Below are 19,284 nucleotides of genomic sequence, written 5' to 3'. Positions count from 1 at the left end.
TAAGCACTTTTGATATAATAAACTTGCATTTTGTGCAAAGCGACAACATTATGCCGTTGTTTCCATTATGTATCTGCAGATGGCGTGAGCGTCGAAAGTCACGTGGTCTCACCAGTGTTTCCAAACGTGCATTTTTTTTACGAGAATTTTTTTTAACTATGCTTACCTAACCTAACCCAACCTAACCTTGCCGGAAATGGCCCGTGGGGCTATCGTGAATGATTTTTGGGGCTATCGTGAATTGTTTTTGGGGTTATCGTGAATGGTTTTTGGGGTTATCGTGAATGGTTTTTGGGGTTATCGTGAATGGTTTTTGGGGTTATCGTGAATGGTTTTTGGGGCTATCGTGAATGGTTTTTGGGGCTATCATGAATGGTTTTTGGGGCTATCATGAATGGTTTTTGGGGCTATCATGAATGGTTTTTGGGGCTATCATGAATGGTTTTTGGGGCTATCATGAATGGTTTTTGAGGCTATCATGAATGGTTTTTGAGGCTATCATGAATGGTTTTTGAGGCTATCATGAATGGTTTTTGGGGCTATCCATCAATGGTTCGTGGTGCTATCGTGAATGGTTTTTGGGGCTATCGTGAATGGTTTTTGGGGTATCCGTCAATGGTTTGTGATGACATAGTGAACACGAAATTAGGTATTTTTCGGTTAAGAAGGTTGAAACACTGCATACCAACTCCAAATCGACAAAACGCAAGCATGACGAGCGATGATCCACAGCTGTGTGCGCCATATTGTATGTTCCGCAACAGAAGAAAGGACCCAAAAGAATTACTCGTAATGTGAGAAATCGAAGTTATTTTCGTGTAAAAATCATAATGGCACCTTCAACTATGTTCCGCAATACACAATTGGTAAGTACGAACCATTTGAAACTGAAAATATCCGATAGAAATGTGTTTCCGATATAACAGACATTTACCACCAAAACTTACATCCAAAGAGGAGTTTTCTTACATAGAATTAGCCAATATTGCTCTATGCTGTACTATAGAAGTTTCCATATTTATGTTTTAAGGAATCACATGTTGAAGTAAAGGTGTTTTAAACTTTTAGAATTAATATAAATTGTTGTAACCATATCTAACTACTCTTTGTTAGGAGCAATACCACCAGATCCTGTTGACTGCATAGATCGTTCTATTCAGATTTCACACCAGGACACTTTGGAACTTGGTCTTCCTCAGTTCTTTACATACAGTGGGACTCCAGCAAAAGTAACATGTGACGTGAATGAGATTATAAAAGCAGGCGACGTTTTAAGGACATGTGTTGCAGAAGACCCTGAACTGGGGACAACTACCACTTGTCAGTACCAAATATTTGCTCATGGTAAGTTTCCGGTCAGTTTGCTCTCACCTGCTTTTTCTTGCCTTCATCTCAATGTAGATCTGGATTAGATTGACAAACTTTCAGCCATGAATTTAAGTGAGATATTGTCCCTTAATTTTTTCAAACATTGTTTTCTTTTCCAATTTTAATTGATTCAATTTAATTTCTCTTTGCTGGAAAACAGCTGCAATAATTCTTGCAAACAGAAATTTGTTCAACTGAAGATGAGAGAAGAGTGAGTGGTTTCTCAAAACATATTGTTAGAATAAGTGTAGTTGAAGGTACTAGCAATGAACAATGTCCAATTAACATTGCATGCTAATGTAGAACCATTGTCACGAACATTCAGAGAATTATTAGACAGCGTACTTGTCTTATATTTATAATAAATATGAATATGAATATTCTAAAAACATTGTATGTGATTTTTTTTTTTACAAATTTCAGCTATAGAATATGTCAGCAATGTGAAACCAGCTCCCTGAAACTTCTCCATGCCGCCCTCCCAATTTCCTGTAGCTTAGATGAAACTTTACTTCAAAATTTTAAATAAACCTCCAATTTTTTAAAAAAAAATTCTGCATTATGTTAATTCTGCGTTATTTAGTGTTGCTTTTCTTCCATTTTCGGCTACTCACGACGATGAAGAACATCCAAGCTCAGGCCAAATTCAAACCCGGGGCCCTTGCATTCTAACGAATTGTGATAACTACTTTGTCACGAACATAAAAAACTCGTTTCTTTTTCAAATAAATTTCAGGAATCTTTCACATTTACATTACTTTGATTGTAGATGTGGAAATTCCAGTTAATTAATATTTACGCTGTAATATTTCTGTTGGGCTTTTTCTTTGAGTCTGAGAGACACAAAACTCCCTGCATATGGTTAAATTGATTGATAGTAAGCAACACTGCTACTTTCCGAACACTTACTTCGGCTGTACTTCTGGCCACGAAGTTGGACTTCAACCCAAACGAGTGTGCCACTTTTTGTGAACAGAAGTGTACCTGGACTTTATGAACACCCTGTATATATGTCAAATTTAACTCTCCAAATACATAACTATACCTTCGTCCCTGACAATTTTACTTATTGTCTGATCAGTATTACCTGTTTTTAGCATCTGCTAATTCACATGAAACATAATTGTAGGGAGAAAAAGACAAATACATTATTCCGACTTAACACATTATCATAGCTTGACGTTCTTATTTAGTAAATTGACCATCCTATATTGTGCTCATTTTTGCACATATACTTCTGTTTCTTAATATACTCTTGTAGTTGTAAAATTTTAATTTGTTTTGACAGAAGAAGCACCAAAGCCCTTGCTGCAAGCCGACCTTCATTTCAATGTGAGCTTAGAAGATTGTTCCCACACTTCCAGGCTTGATAGGATTATGGGATACATAAAGGAGGCTCTGTTCAGAAAAAACAGGGAATTCTGTACTAAGATTGACTGCTCAGGAATCCAGTTTATGTGCGCCAGTGACAGGTAAATTCAAAGACAGCATTGTACACGAAAATTTTAGAAAATTATTAGTTGAGAAGAAATGAAAACTTAGTGATAGAGATCATTCTTGCCTTAACCATAGTTTAAGTTTAATGTAAAAGTTGAGTAAGCGTTTTTTCTGTCATTGTCTCTTGCTGACGTTAACCCTGCAATGGTCGTGCATGGTCTCTAGTTCCGGGTGTGTGGTTTTAATGTCATCACTTATCAATGTTTGTTTTGTCAACACCATCCTTCTTTCTAGCTTAGTTCCTTACCTTCCTCGTTTACACCACGATTTTGTTTTCACTGTTAGTCAGATCTTTAAGCCCTGGGGGGTCGTTGAAGCCCCTTGCTGTCTGAATCTATGCGCGACTATAGGCGTACCTAGTTTTTACTGAAAAACCGGTCTGCTGTTCTGTGCCCAACTAATGAAGAGTGGTTTTTTGTAGTTCTATAGAATCTAAATTGTTGCAAGAAAGATCTAATTGTAATAATTGAGTATTTGGCGTTTTAGACCATTAATTGAAAATATTTTGAGAACCTGGCACCGTGCACGACCATCGACGTAACTTTTCTTGTGTGACCCACAAAAGGTTAAGCAATAGTTGTGGTGTGGATCGTCCACATGCAAGAAACGGGCTGGAATTAGTTACTAAGGCTGATGTATAACATAAATTGACAAGCTTCTTACAGGGATTAAAGGTGTACTTTGTGCAAGGCAATAAAAATTAGAAAGATGAAGTATAAATTAAGAAGTTGCCTACAAATTCCAGACTGTTTGCGAAAAAGCACTTGCGTCAAAAAATGTAATTATGCAGAAACAGATTGATTAAGGGGGCGAGGGAGTAGTTGCCCCCACTATTTGCCACTTTTGCCCTCACACTATGCTAAACCTTATATACAAAGGGAAATATATTGTCTTTGCCCCCCCCCCCCCCCCGGGTTTTGGAACCCAATCGCTGCAACTGATATTGAATCATCACTGCTTAGATTTTTTACGCAATATAAAATTATAATTGTAGTATTTTGTTTAATAGATTCAGTGTGACTTAGATGAAAATAAAAGAAAATCACAGTTTGTGACTTATGTGCCTTTTTCCAAACACACTAGAATTGTAAACCAAGCTTTACTCACATAACTTTGGTTCATACCTAACCATACAATATAAAAAGAAAGTGAATTAAACTACACTAACAAATACTTTTTCAGACTGATGATTTGGTATTAAACTCGGTTTGCTCACATTCCTCATGCCAATGTTGTATCTTAGAAGTGTGTGGTTAATTTCATTTCCCGCATTCAGTATTTTTCCAGAGGAGAGCATCTTAACCACCTCATGGTCTTTGCGTGCACCTCTAATCGATGAAGATTTTTATGACCAAGACGTTTCACAGGGAGAGTCTGTCATTGAAGATATTCAGGTAAATTGTGTTATTGTAATTATAAATTTAAATTCAAAGTTCAGTTGACCTAGAACTGATTCCCTTTTTTAGAGAACATGAATTTTGAATTACTATATTTTTATGTGGTTTGTCTACTGTGAAAGGTGTATGAATGTTAATTATATTTCAATGTTTATGTGTGAATCAAATTATGAATGTATATTATGTTATGAGCTTTTTGTGTAATATCGTTGAGTGTAAGACAAGGCATGAGCCTTAATCTCTGCCATACAAAATTAGAGGTGAATAATAATAATATTATTTATTATTGTTATTATTATTATTTCAATGTGAGGAATTCAAAGTAGAGTAAGATACTTTAGGAAGGGAAGAAATTTATCTAGAAATAATTTTACTAATTTGAGAAACTCTACAAACTTTGCTCTTTTGTGTTTACAAGTTTCACTATATTTGTTGTAGGACAATCTGATTTACTCTCTTTCATTCTTACTACTTATATTCTATTTTTATGTTATATAAAGTGACAATTGATGTTAAGATAAGGTAAAGTTTCCCGTTCATGTAGCATCATGCCTTGAATGGAGGATGTGGGGGTAGCGCCCCATACATTCTCGATCTCGGCCATTGATTTGAGGCTAGGTGAGCCACTTTATTCAGGGACAAGGCCAGAAAAATTCTGACCTTAGATTGCCCACCCCAGGAATTGAGCCCAGTATCAATTATACCAGGCTGCAAGAGGTTCTCCTGAAGTTTGCTACTTGCAGCACAAGCTGGCAGCCACCTTGAAATATGGCATTTCATTTGGGGTTCACCAGAGATAAAGATGAAATTATTTCTCGTCAGTGCTGGTGAGAAATCAAAGCTGTCAAGAGTAGACTGTCACCTATGCAGTACTTCGGGTTTCCACTGCGATACCAGAAAATACTTTCTTGATAGTGGCGGCGAGTGATGAAACGATCTAACCAAAGGCATGTTGCTTCCCTCATCCTAATTTGGAGGTTGACAGATGTGTACCACCTTCTATTTTTGAGCAGCAGTTTCCATTAACAAATGCATGGAAATATTCTGATTAATAAGAAATTTTTGGTGTTCGAAATGAAGCATGCCAATCAGTGGCGGCTCATGCTAATTATTGTTAGGAGGGCTGCATTCATAAAGAAAAAAAAAAACTATTTCAAGATGAACTCCATGCAGCGGTCTTTCATTCAATTATTCATTTTTTCTTGTACGATTTACCATTCAGAACACCAGATTATATAACTTACTGCCAGAAAACAAGTAACTCTTGGAATCGATTCGAAAACTTAAACTATCACGCACTTACTGACAAGCGAAACTGACGCGTTACATGGCCAGCCACTGTTTCTCTTGGTAATCGCATGTTTATGCGTGGTGGCCGCCATCACAGTGAGAGCTTTCTATTTCCACCACTTGGCAGCGCCACCGTACATTGGGCTGCATTGAATGCAGACCACTTTTCAGCATTGAAAAGGGCCTAGAGGGAGGGAAGTGGAAGCAGTGCTTAAGTTAGAGTTAAGATGGAGATGTACTGGCAATTAGCCTAGACATAATCGAATCATTCTCTCTATGATTATGCCATAATTTATTTATTGATATTAAATTTCAAGAGTAGCTACATATTAATTATCGTATAAGTTTTTAAAAAATATAAACGAATTTACGAGTAAAATTGTTGGAATCATGGCTTCTACTTTAAAAAAATGAATTTACCAGGCTGCGAGCTCACAAAGGTTGAGAAGCACTGGTTTATACGATAGTAAACACTTCTCTTTAAGATGGATGTTAGTCCCAAAACCCTTTGCCTGCTCCCATGTTTCAACAGAAAGTCACTCATATTTCCCTATTATTACTAATATATAAGCAAACTTAGTATTTCAGTTTTGGGTGATGAACTTTTTAATTTTTTCCAAAAACTTTAATTTTTCTACACACAATGCCTTCCAAGACCCTTTGCTTAATCAAATTGTCAGTGTTGTCATGTTTGATGCAAATGATCTGGGGTTCTATCCCAGGTGGAGCTCAAGACTGAGGTCAGTTTGAATCTGCCAGAAAGAAATGGTAGACATTCCAGTCTTGTGAGACAGGAAAGTGATGACTGGAACGATACTTGATAAACCATAACTCAACAAAAACCCATTTGGAAGGACTTGAGTTCAAATGGCTGTTGCAACACAGAGTTTTAAATTTAGTAGATCTCAATATTAATCATGCTTAATAATGCACTAAACCTCAGGCCACACTTTATTGTGGGAATTGTGAGGGTGGCTGCTACACCATTGGATTGATGTAATTATATGGTATTTCTTCTTGTGCTTCCATAGGTTGAAACTGAGAACATGATTGTGGGTGGTTCAGAGTTTCAGACTGAACTTCAGGACAGGGAAGCTGAACTGGATCCCTCTTCCTTCAGACTGGGCCAGTTTGATGTCGTATGTTCTGGGAAAGGCTACGTGTTTGAAGAAGACTCTGGAAAGTGTGGTAAGTACTAAGGAATGCAGCAGATGGGGAAATATTTCAAATCAAAATTGTTACAAGTTTCTGTCAAGAATATGCAAAGCAAGTGTTCTGAAGTAATGAGTTTCCTGTAAGGCAGTACAAGTAAGATTTTTTTTTTCAGAATAATGGTAACTATAGCTTGGTACTTTATGAAATGAGTAACTAGATTTAATTTATTTACTTTTCTGGTAACATGGAATGAAGTTAAGTTATTTTTACAGTTGCATTTCTGTGGGTTTCAAGAGTAATGGACAAAATCTAAGTTTACCAAGTGGAATAGAAAAAAAAATGTAATTGTCATATATATAATATACGTATATAATATGCATTTATGGGCAAATTTTCTGCATGAAAGTTTTTAAGTATAAGTGTTTACTTGAAACTTTCTTGCTATCATGTTTAAATACATAAAGTTTATTACAATTTTATGAAAATTAGTGTTAATTTTAAGTAGTCATCAGCAAGAAATTGACTTGCAATTCATGTATGCAATTTGTTCTATAAGCTATAACTGTAAGGGTTACTTTTTTTAATGTAGTAACTGTCTCGCATGTCTCATCAGATACTGTTCCTTCCCGTTTACATTCTTGGCAATAAATTCCAGTAACATTCATCTGTCCCAAGAGCCACAAATCGTGCTTGAAGTGGATGGGGGATATTGGATTGAGCATTTACACTAGCTGGGGATGCTTCTGTGTTTTAACATAGGGACAATGCCTTGCATAAATTTTCCTAACCTGGGGGCTATTATCTGTCATGCATAACTGCCCTTTGCAAGCACTGGCTACATTGTATGATGTGTAAATTCACTTTTCTGTAATGAATGAATGATTTGGTGTTTTAAGTCCACTTTAGGCACAGTAAGGCTAATCGGTACTGGACCTACAGTTTAAAGTGGGATCCGAACCAGTATGTGCCTCCACCAGGTATTGAACCCGGGACCCCTAGATTACAAGGCAACGACGCTACCATTGCGCCATCGGGGAGGCCCGTCACTCTTCTATAAGTCTAGTGCTCAAAATGAAGGGGGATGTGGGAAGTGATATCTGCCCAGGTAGGAATATTTATGCAAAACATCCCCCAGTTGTCACAGTGTTACGTTAAACATAGGAGCATCAAGGTTCAAGCAAACGCTCCCCACCTAACAATTTCCACTTCAAGGGCTGGTAGTAATGTCAAGAGTTGCATTTTTATTTTAATTTTCTGCTAGTTTTTATTATAACTATTATAAAATAGTTGAAAGCTTTTTTTTCCTGTTGTCTACCCCCAGACCACATGCTTTCAGAACTGATCTCTTCAAATTCCCAGCAGAAAACATATGGAAAGCACAGAACTGTTAAAAAAAAAAAAAGTGTATTTCACTAGCCATGTGAATGTGTGTGTCTTAGGAAACTAACATAATATTTATGCAAAACATCCCCCAGTTGTCACAGTGTTACGTTAAACATAGGAGCATCAAGGTTCAAGCAAACGCTCCCCACCTAACAATTTCCACTTCAAGGGCTGGTAGTAATGTCAAGAGTTGCATTTTTATTTTAATTTTCTGCTAGTTTTTATTATAACTATTATAAAATAGTTGAAAGCTTTTTTTTCCTGTTGTCTACCCCCAGACCACATGCTTTCAGAACTGATCTCTTCAAATTCCCAGCAGAAAACATATGGAAAGCACAGAACTGTTAAAAAAAATTATGGTGTATTTCACTAGCCATGTGAATGTGTGTGTCTTAGGAAACTAACATGACATGTTATCTTTTGCCAGAAGAGTTTGTTAATGCCCTGTTTTCTACTTGCAGTCCCATGCCCACCTGGCACATTCCAAGAGCACACTGAATGTAAACCCTGCCCAGCAGGAACATTCCAGGATAATTCTGGAAAGGCAGAGTGTAAACCTTGTGATCCAGAGTCATCGGGAAATGCAGATGGTTGTAAAGGTATGTGTGTACAGCTTCCAAGAATTACTGAGCCATTCCATGTGAAAGTAGACAAACAAGGTTAATTCATATTTATTCAAAGTATGTCTTATTATATATGAAATTAAAAGGAAAACTATGCAGAATTTGCAATTATTAATACAAATATTAGTTTCATGGCTTTTAAATAACACATTGTTTCAAACCTAATACATTTTATAGTATTGGGTCGGTGCATAAGTTCGTAGTGTTTTATAACATACGGTAACTGGAATACAATAATTCATTAACACAAGTACATGGGTGGTAAGATGAAACATTGTTATTGTAGTCTGACAATACACAGTTACAACAACACTCAGTCAGTCAGTAATGTAGTCGCCTCCATTGTCAATGACCATCAACGTTGGGGAGGAGTTCAATGCCTCGCCTGTAGAACTGTTGCGTTTTCAGTATATGGCATTAGCCCCGTACACAGCACAAATTGTTTTTGAGTTGAAGAAATCAGTTAGCCAAGTTTCAAGAGCAGCTTCATTAGGAAAGACATCCTACTACTGCACCTGATCCTCGGTTAAACTCGAAGAGCAGAATGTGCCGGAAATGTTCAACTTTGTCCACTTGACACTCCATCTTGTTTCGTCCGCAAAATAGACAAAATGTGCTCAGAATTAGAACACATTTTTTTTTTCACGAACACAAAACTACAAACTAAGCAATAACAATGGAATAACAGACAAGGTACTCTTAACAATGCAGTGTTGCCAACTCATAACAAAACGCTATGAACTTATGCACCGACCCAATAGAAGTGGGATTTTATGTGTGGTGTTTCCACTTAATTCAGTTTCATTATAATATAGTAATATACCATGAGAAACTAAATTAATTCTAATTGTATAATTTATTATTTCTATGAATCAAGCTCTGAAGTATCCTACTTCATTTCTGAAATAAACCTTAGTTTTAATAATGTATTTATGATCATTTCCATAGCCTTTGAATCCTACAAAGTAAAAAATGTGCATGATGTCACACCTGTCACAGGCAAAAATGTTTTTAAAAAAGTATGTAGTAACATTTCTAGAAACTCAAATCATCTAAATGTCAAGTAAATTTTGCTTTGTGGAAATAAAATAATTTTTTTTCAATAAACCCACATATTTCTCAGAGTTTTCTGAAAGACTGACGAAGGCCCTCAAGTTAAGTCTCAGAAGTGTCACACCCGTCACAATCACAAAAATGTATTTTCTGTAGCTGAAAATTGAGATGAGGGAAGAATGTTTTTAGACATTAAATAACTTTCATCAAGAAAAATGAAATTACATGAATTGATAGAGTTACATATTTGAAGGGGCTAAGAAAATAATTAAAAAATGAATGTAAAATATCACACCCGTCAGAATGGAATTTGCCCTACTTCAGTTAGATTCATATTACATTTGTCTAAATGCAGTAGTTCCCCATATCAGAGGCATGCAAATTTCGTTTTTGATGAAAACACGAAATATGAAATAACATGCTGTAGTGTTCATTTTTCATGTTTCTGAAAGGTCTGAGGTGCATTTTTCTACCCAGTTTTGTCACGAAATAAACTGCAAAATGCGAAATTGACTCTTAAACATGAAATTTACCGTTTATATACCGACTAAGTCTGAAGTATCCTGTGAGTTATGCAATTCACGGAAAATTGATTAATTCTGCTGTAAATATTTGAGAAGCAAAAATGGATCCCTTTACCCAGGAATAAACTTAATACTCTGGTAACTACATACATGTGCTATTAGAAGGGATAAGTTTATTTTGTGTAATAAGTGCAGTTTTTAAATCAAATTTATGATTATATTCACAATTTTAAAACCAAAATGTCATTTTATTTAGCACTTTTGATGTGATTATTCACCGCTATAACACCGACATTTTATTTTATTTACCACTTTTGAACCCGAAATCAACTCTGTTTTTGTACCGAAATTTCCCTTTTTTATTTACCAAAAATATGTGCCTCTACCCATATCCATGCTGGACTACTGACCGGTAAACTGCAAATGCATATCTTGTTTCAATTGTTAGTGGTATTTTAATCTCTTAATTGCAGGCAGGGAATCCCTCACCCCCTCCCTGGAGTTCCTTTCCCAAGCTCTGAGTTTCTAAATCCTTTCCCAACAGCTGAAAGAAAATCGCCTCCTCATGTGAGGTTATATGTACTATCATAGTTATTTTGTATTATTCATCAATAATTTTCAGTGCTAGAATTTAATTTTAAGATTGATTTTGATTGATTGATTTGGTTTATTTTACTTCGCATTTCTACCACTCTTGGCTATTCACAAAGATGATGATGAGTGATGATCTGATAAAATTGATGAAGGGACAAAGAACACCCATGCCCATGGAGGCTGGTGATTTTAAGATGGAATAGTGATAATTGTACTACTTGGTGAACTGGCAGCTATGGCCAGTGTATTAGTCTGTGCATGGCAACTATTATGCACCTTGTTTATGAATCTTTATGTATGATTATAAGTGTTAAGATGTAAATCCACTTTGTTATCAGATTAAATATTTTTTATTTAAGAAGTTCCACTCTTGACATGTGTATTTATGTTTATGTCTGAAAGATTAAGACATAACAGTATGTCAAATATTTGTGTGAAAGAATGAACATATTTAATGTCTAACATAAAAACTTATATATATTTTTTAAACTGAAAAGGTCTCCATATACCATAAACAATACATTTTGTTAATACTGTTATTGTAATGACACAATATGAACTGGCTTCTAATTAGCAGATCATAACACTTTCAAATGTTGTTAATGAGGAAAAATATATTTCTAAGATCTTCCTCTCTCTACACTTCCTTAAATTTGAACACTCAAAAGTATAAGTCAGATTAAGAAAATCATCATCATCCTTTGCAATTTCCTTCCTCTGGCAGAAGCCAAACATCACCATTTTCTTCTGGTCTTCCACCACGCCTCTCTTTCCACAGTGTTCCAAGCTTGTCCTTTTCTCCTAACACTCCACTATCTGCTCTTGCCACTGACATCTTGGTCTCCCCTTCGGCCTTCCCATACAGCATTTATATCTAGCTCTGGATATCCATGGGACGTCTATGGGATATCCTGTCCTGGATATCCAGAGAATCTCCCACCCTGGATATCCATAGGATGTCCCGTTCTGTATATTCATGGGATATGTGGTATTACATCCACGTGTTATTACAAATTTGACACAAATGTTTTGATATCCATGTAAAGATTCATAGTATCTAGTCTCAATTGTGTTAGCACTCAAACTCTGTTACGTAAATTAAAAACATCTCCCACAGGAATTGTGTTTTCCGTAGCCCCATTATCTTTTCAGAGAGTCACACATGCGCTCCAAGTAGGTGAAAGTTGCCATGAGGCTTTCTTTGTGTCTCGTCTCTAACACAACGGTAGTTTCGTTGCCTTGCGTGGTTGTGAAGAATAAGCTCTGCTTACTCTGCTTATATGTGTGAATACAAAGTACTTTTCAGATGTGTAGATGCGTGTGTGTGAATTTGAGTGCATTAAGTGCGTGTGTGTGAGTGAGATAAAGAGAGAGAGTGAGTGCTTGTTATAAGCACATATGTACTCGAGGTCTTCGATATGTGTAAATCTCGTCCATGAATGTTCTTTTCGTATCCAAAATATGTGCGAAAAATATCAGCATAATGTCCAGATTAGGTACAATTTTAGTCCAGAATATATCCTTATCCACAATGAAATAAAAACATCCAGATAATGTCCCTATCACATGAAACCATGTCCAAAACACATCCAAAAATGATCCAAAAAATGTCCAAAACACATCCTTCCTCGATATCCTATGGACGTTCCCTGGATGGACATATGGATATCCAGGGGATGTCTACTGCACAAACTGGTACATCCTGTGGATATACATACAGATTTTTGGCGCGAATATCCAGAAGACGTCCATTAGACATCTCCTGGATATGTTTGTGCTGTATGGGTTATTCCTACTTCTTGTGCATTGTAAGCTCTTACCATTAGTCTTTCTGCACCCATTCTCTTCATGTGTCCCAACCATCTCATCTGTGCCTGAAGCTTCACCACCCCATGGTCTGTCGGATCGGATCTCCTCATTCCTCATTCTATCCTTCTAGTCTTCCCCGGTATACCCCTTAAAAATTTCATCTCCACTGCCTGCATCTTTCTTTTGTCCTCTTTGTCATTGTCCAAGTCTCTGCTCCATACATAATTATTGGCACATAGTATGTGTTATATGTTACCTTCTTGCATTTCATACAGACATCCCTGTTCCTTATTAATCTTCGAACGCTTTAATAAAGTCCACCACCCATTTGTCCTCTTCTGTTTACCTCTTCATCTATTCTTCCACTTCTCTCAATTATGCTTCCTAGATATTTGAAACTCTCCTCTACCCTCAACTCTTCTGTGTCCATCTTTATTCTTGGTTCATTTCTGGCTCTGTTTCTTGTTGTTATTAGCACCTCACTCTATTCTGCGCTGAATTTTATTCCTGTTCTTCTGACTTTCTGACTCTCAAGCTGTTTCTGTAGTCCTTCTTCACTGTTTCCCCTGATTACTAATTTATCAGCGAAAAACAGGTCCTTTACCTCTTTCTCTCCTATCTTCTTCCCCACCTTTGACACAAATTGTGCTTCATTCTAATGAAGCTGTTTCCTACTACATCGGCAATCCTTTTCTTAGGCCAGATTCAAAGTTACTTTCTTCTGATCACATCATCCCAACTATGACTGAAATCAAGAATATGTGGAGCCTTCATGTCATGTGTGCAAATAAACAGGTGTACCTTTACCTTAACTGGCATGACCTGTCATAGAACTTCCTTTCTGTTGTTTTGATAGTGTAATTCATTAATTTACTCGCACACTATCAAAATTATCGTAACGCCTCTAAAACTTTTCACAAAAGCCATTTCATGGTTGGCTTTGTTCTGAATTTCCCCTTGTACCTAATCTACTTTACTCTGCTACCTCCCAGATGAAAAATTCTGCATAAACCTTTGGTGTAGTTCCTCATTCTATTTCTGGTTAGCCCATCTGAATACATCAAAAACTTCTGTTCAATTACAGAAACACTCCTTAGATAACTGTAACCCCCCCCAAAAAAAGGAATGCACATATATACATAATTTCTCACCTAACTATTATTTTTGCAAGAGGTCAACTTTAGTTTGCCTAGCCCATCTACAAACTACTTCACAACATAGTTTGAATGGAATTAAATTTGTAACTTTGTGAGTGAAATTAGTGTGTTACCAGTGAACATAACATTAATAAATGTCTAAAAGAAACATTTAATTAGGAAGGTTATTAATGGAAAGAATAAGAAATATTCCCTTGCTACTTACTTTAATTCTTTCTAAACACCACATTCTTGCTGAAAGCATAGGTGTATGCGCCAAATTTAGCTAAAATTTCATCCATCATGGAAGGTACATGCAACTTTAGTAAGCATAGGCCAATAGATGTTTACATAAAAATAAGTGTGTTCTTAGGTTAAAAGTTGCAGGAGTTTCGTTATTTTCACAATTGCAAAGATAATTTTGTAAGGCAAACTTTCTCTGAATGTACGACATAGGAAATTCTATTTTTATAGATGGTGAGACCAACAACAGTATATCTTTTGTACCAACCAAGGCATCAAAAGGTAACTTCAAATTACCACAGGTGAGGAGTCACAGATTGCGAGGACCCTCCCACAGAGGCCATGCAAGGAGAAGTGGACCACACAAGCCTGTAGTCATGTGAGTCCTTGTATGCTGTTCAACATTAGAGTTAGAATTAGAGCTAATAAAGATCTTCATAACTCTAAAAATCAAATGCTCATACGGACATGATGGAATATCAGATTTTCTCAAAAAGCTGCTTCAAACAGCTAAATAAGCGTTTTTAATGCAAAAATCACTGCTTTGAAACTGAGATCTTTCAGAATAGGTTGAAAGTACCAATTGTTAAACCAATATTCAACAAAAATTATTCAAAAAAGATAGAAAACATTAAGCCAATATCACAATTCTCCATGTTCACTAAATAATTGAATGTGCAATGTCACTCCCATTCCTCCAAGAAGAAAATTTGCATATCATTGTTTTTAGTATAACTTAACAATTATTTTAACCTAATATTAATGAATTTTAAGTTTTATTCTGTGAACTATATCTGAAAATATTATTCTATTCATACTGTCAGACAGATATATCATTAAAACCGACTGGGAGCACAGACGTTGGAGAGACAACACCTGATTGGCCTGCCACCTACACCAGACTCCTCCCACATAAAATATATAAAAATTTACCTCTGCGCTGATGGACTGGTGGCTCTGAGCACCGATGCTGAACATCCTCTCTATCAAAATTGGAAAAGGAACATTTAGCATTTGTAAGAGCCTCAGCTCTTGCATTAGAGAACATGACCGAGTCCAGTTCCAAACAACAGGCAATGAGCAAACTGGTGAACTCCCAGGATAGGAACCATCGACAGGCCATCAGCAAGCATCGTGTGACTTTGGTGGCAATTCCCCATCACCATAGTGGACCAATAGGGGGAGCTTGTGCAAGGATTCTAACAGTGACAACAAAGCACACAGTTCAAAACATGACACACATACTCAGGCGTACGTTCTCATTCTCCTGCCAGACAAGATAACTCCGAAATTCCACCCTCCAACGGGGAAAGCTTAGAGCAGGCGGTTCCCTGGTTGCTATTGCATGGATCCTAAACAGCTCCCGAGTGGCAGGTGGTCCTCCTTAGGGCCACCAATGCTCATGTAGGAACTCAAGATGTCCTTTTAAAGGAAAGAAGGAATGCTGCTGGTGTCTAAAGGTCCTTTTCAGGACTGGTAGCAAGTATCCTAGCACTGTTACATCATCAATAGAATATACGTTATAATATTCTCTATTTTTTTCAGTAAGAGGCCCCCAATATTTTACTTGCAGGGGGCCACAGAAAACTGTGCTACACCACTGGAGCCAGCAATATATACTACATAAGAATATTGAGTATATGAGTAGCTTATATTCTAGGTTAGGTAGGCTATTTGCATAGCCTAAATCAGAGAGTAAAATACAGAAACAATTGTTAGAAAGTGTGCATAAAACTGAATAAAAACACCAAAATCAAAATGTTAAAAATCATTCTAAGGACACAGCTAGTTAAAAACCTCACATAAAAAGTTATGCCATTTTTCAATTTCAATATTGTTTTCGTCAGGTAAGCATTTTCATATTTGAAGCATGTGTTTGTCATTAGAATTGTTGAGGTTTTCAAATTGCCTTCAGAAAAGGTTATGATTGATTGATTTTTCTTTATTTTACTTAATTTTTGTGCCACTTTTGGCTAATTTGCGAAGATGGGGATGAGTGATGACATGATGAAATTGATGATTGGACACTCACAAACGTCCAAGCCCAGGCCGGGATTTGAACCCGAGACCCCTGGCAATATGCACTGGGGCCGTTAAAAAGAAAAAGAAAGGTTATGTTTATGAAGTGCAAATAATAATAACTGCACTGGAAAGTAAAGCCCCTGGGTTCTAATTCTGGATTAGGTAAATTTTTGTAGGACACTGTTAGCATACATGCATTAGTTACAGCGTTTCAACATTAAGGTTGAAAACATAATTTAAATATATATATATATACCACGTGAGGCACCTAAAAGTACCACCTGAAATAGCGAAGAAACCAGAAACAGTAGCGATGTGAGGTTTGCGGGAAACAATAATATCAAATGGGGCTCGTAAATCGGAGGTATGGGGTGGGTCGAAAAATATCGACAAATGGGGCATCTGGAGCAAAGTCATATTTTTTTAAATGGAACGATATACAATAACATGCATAATATAAAAGAGCACACGCAGAGAAACACAACGCCGTTGGTCTCATGCATCTACTGCACATAGGAACGAAGATATGGCCATGTGAAAATATGTAAACAAACTAACAAGTGGCCCACTTGACCGTCAGTACCACGGCATGTACAAGTGTGAGATGTCGGAAGCCATTGGACAAGATGAAGACAGAACGTGTTAAAGGAAGAAAAAATAGAGTAGACATCGTCAGCACCATGTATTTGACAGTGTTACAGCATAATGAAAATGACCATGACAGTATGTCGAAGAACCACTGCGTAAGAAGTGAAAACCTGTCAAAGTGTGTGTTCAAAGTGGTGGCCGTCAGCTGCGATACAGGCAACGAGGCGCCCACGCAAAGATCGTTGCACAGAATGTAGCATCTCGTAGGGAATGTCCCTACAGGCCGCAGTAATGCGGTGTTGCATATCCTCTGGAGTTGTTGGCACATCCCGGTAGACAATGTCCGTCAGCTTTCCCCACAGGAAAAAGTCTAACGGTGTCAAATCTGGGGAACGAGCCGGCCATTTGACAGGCCGTCCACATCCAATCCAACAATTTGGAAATGTATTTTCCACACATGCTGTAGCACGTCTTGCACTGTGAGCTGGGCACCTGTCATGTTGGTACCACATTTCCCTCCTTGTCTGAAGTGGTATGTCCTCCAATAGTACAGGCAGTTCATGTTGTAAAAACTGTATGTATCGGTCAGCATTCAGTGTCCCTTGTATAAAAAAAGGGCCAACGAGATGTTCACCCACTATACCACACCACACGTTCACACTCCATGGGCGCTGGCGTTCCACTTGGCGAAGCCAATGTGGATTTGTCACCGACCAATAGTGCATGTTCCTTAGGTTGACATTTCCATGATTGGTAAAAGTTGCCTCGTCAGTGAAGAGGATACGTGACAAATCGGGTGTGTCGTGTCGTAACATCCATGTGCAAAACCGAACACGGTCCACAAAATCATTCCCGTGAAGTTCCTGATGGAGGGAGATATGATATGGGTGAAACTTGTGTGTGTGCAGAATGCGCAATACACTTCGCTGACTCATCCCAGCATCCCTGGCAATTTCACGGGAGCTAACGTGCGGATTCACAGCAACAGGGGCGAGAACATTTGTTGCACCTGCCTCACCTGTAGTTGGCTTGTTCCGCACACGTGTTCGTGGTGTTACACGCCCAGTGTCTCTTAATTTAATAAATAACTTACCAAACAGACGTCGAGATGGCTGTCGTCTGTCCGGATATCTCTCTGCGTACACACGGTAGGCTTCTGAAGCATTCTTTCGGCATTCCCCATAAATCAGGATCATGTCCGCTTTTTCTATGTTTGTGAACACCATAATCTTCGCTCTTACCACTACGACTGCTTGCTATGAACTAACACGATCTCGTGGACCTGCTATCAAAACTTGCTCTGCGTAAAGGCAGTTCTGTCAGGCACCTGAGAAGTCATTCATGCCGTGGTACTGACGGTCAACTGGGCCACTTGTTAGTTTGTGTTACTACGGCCTGTAGGGACATTCTCTACGAGATGCTACATTCTGTGCAACGATCTTTGCGTGGGCGCCTCGTTGCCTGTATCGCAGCTGACGGCCACCACTTTGAACACACACTTTGACAGGTTTTCACTTCTTACGCAGTGGTTCTTCGACATACTGTCATGGTCATTTTCATTATGCTGTAACACTGTCAAATACATGGTGCTGACGATGTCTAGTATTTTTTCTTCCTTTAACACGTTCTGTCTTCATCTTGTCCAATGGCTTCCGACATCTCACACTTGTACATGCCGTGGTACTTACGGTCAAGTGGGCCACTTGTTAGTTTGTTTACATATTTTCACATGGCCATATCTTCGTTCCTATGTGCAGTAGATGCATGAGACCAACGGCGTTGTGTTTCTCTGCGTGTGCTCTTTTATATTATGCATGTTATTGTATATCGTTCCATTTAAAAAAATATGACTTTGCTCCAGATGCCCCATTTGTCGATATTTTTCGACCCACCCCATACCTCCGATTTACGAGCCCCATTTGATATTATTGTTTCCCGCAAACCTCACATCGCTACTGTTTCTGGTTTCTTCACTATTTCAGGTGGTACTTTTAGGTGCCTCACGCGGTATATATAAATGGATGTATATGTTTGTGTGTGTGTGTGTGTGTATGTTTGTTCCGGCATAACTCTCGAATGCCTGGAATCGATTTCAACCAATCTTGGTACACTTATCACTTGCAACCTGGAAAGAAATACTGTTTGGGTAAGACACCCCTGGCATCCCTAGGGGTGGGAGGAGGGTGACATGTAAAAATAATAAAAAACGATCGATATTAGTGTGGAATCCATAGTTTTCGGGGTCGCTAAGATGAATAGTGACACTCCAAATGTTGTTCAACTTCATGACACCTCTACCACCCCTAGGGGTGGGGATGGAAAGGGGGTGACATGTAAAAATAATAAAAAACTACCGATATTAGTGTGGAATCCATAATTTTTGGGGCCGCTAAGATGAATAATGACGATCCCAATGTCTTTCAACTCCAAGACAGCCCTAGCACCCCTAGGGTGGGGTGGGAAGGGGGTGACATGTAAAACGACCGATATTAGTGTGGAATCCATAGTTTTCGGGGTCGTTAAGATGAATAGTGACACTCCCAATGCCGTTCAACTCCAAGTTCATTTTACACTATAGTTAGAATTCATTATTTCCCTGTCT

General features: G+C 37.8%; 1 protein-coding gene across 1 annotated transcript in view; it reads left to right on the top strand.

Annotated features, from left to right (window-relative positions):
* Positions 1-19,284, top strand: part of LOC146001723 (uncharacterized) — a 326,667-nt gene that overhangs the window by 264,827 nt on the left and 42,556 nt on the right. Inside the window, exons 12-17 of the mRNA XM_083139408.1 lie at positions 1,114-1,344; positions 2,657-2,840; positions 4,142-4,259; positions 6,584-6,740; positions 8,552-8,689; positions 14,304-14,451. Coding sequence (XP_082995534.1) covers positions 1,114-1,344; positions 2,657-2,840; positions 4,142-4,259; positions 6,584-6,740; positions 8,552-8,689; positions 14,304-14,451 — 976 coding nt within the window. The remainder of the gene's footprint in view (positions 1-1,113; positions 1,345-2,656; positions 2,841-4,141; positions 4,260-6,583; positions 6,741-8,551; positions 8,690-14,303; positions 14,452-19,284) is intronic.

The sequence above is a fragment of the Lepisma saccharinum genome, chromosome 17 (genome assembly GCF_977018435.1).
Source record: "Lepisma saccharinum chromosome 17, izLepSacc3.1, whole genome shotgun sequence".
Classification (NCBI taxonomy): domain Eukaryota; kingdom Metazoa; phylum Arthropoda; class Insecta; order Zygentoma; family Lepismatidae; genus Lepisma; species Lepisma saccharinum.
This window is presented reverse-complemented; position numbering and strand designations above follow the sequence as displayed.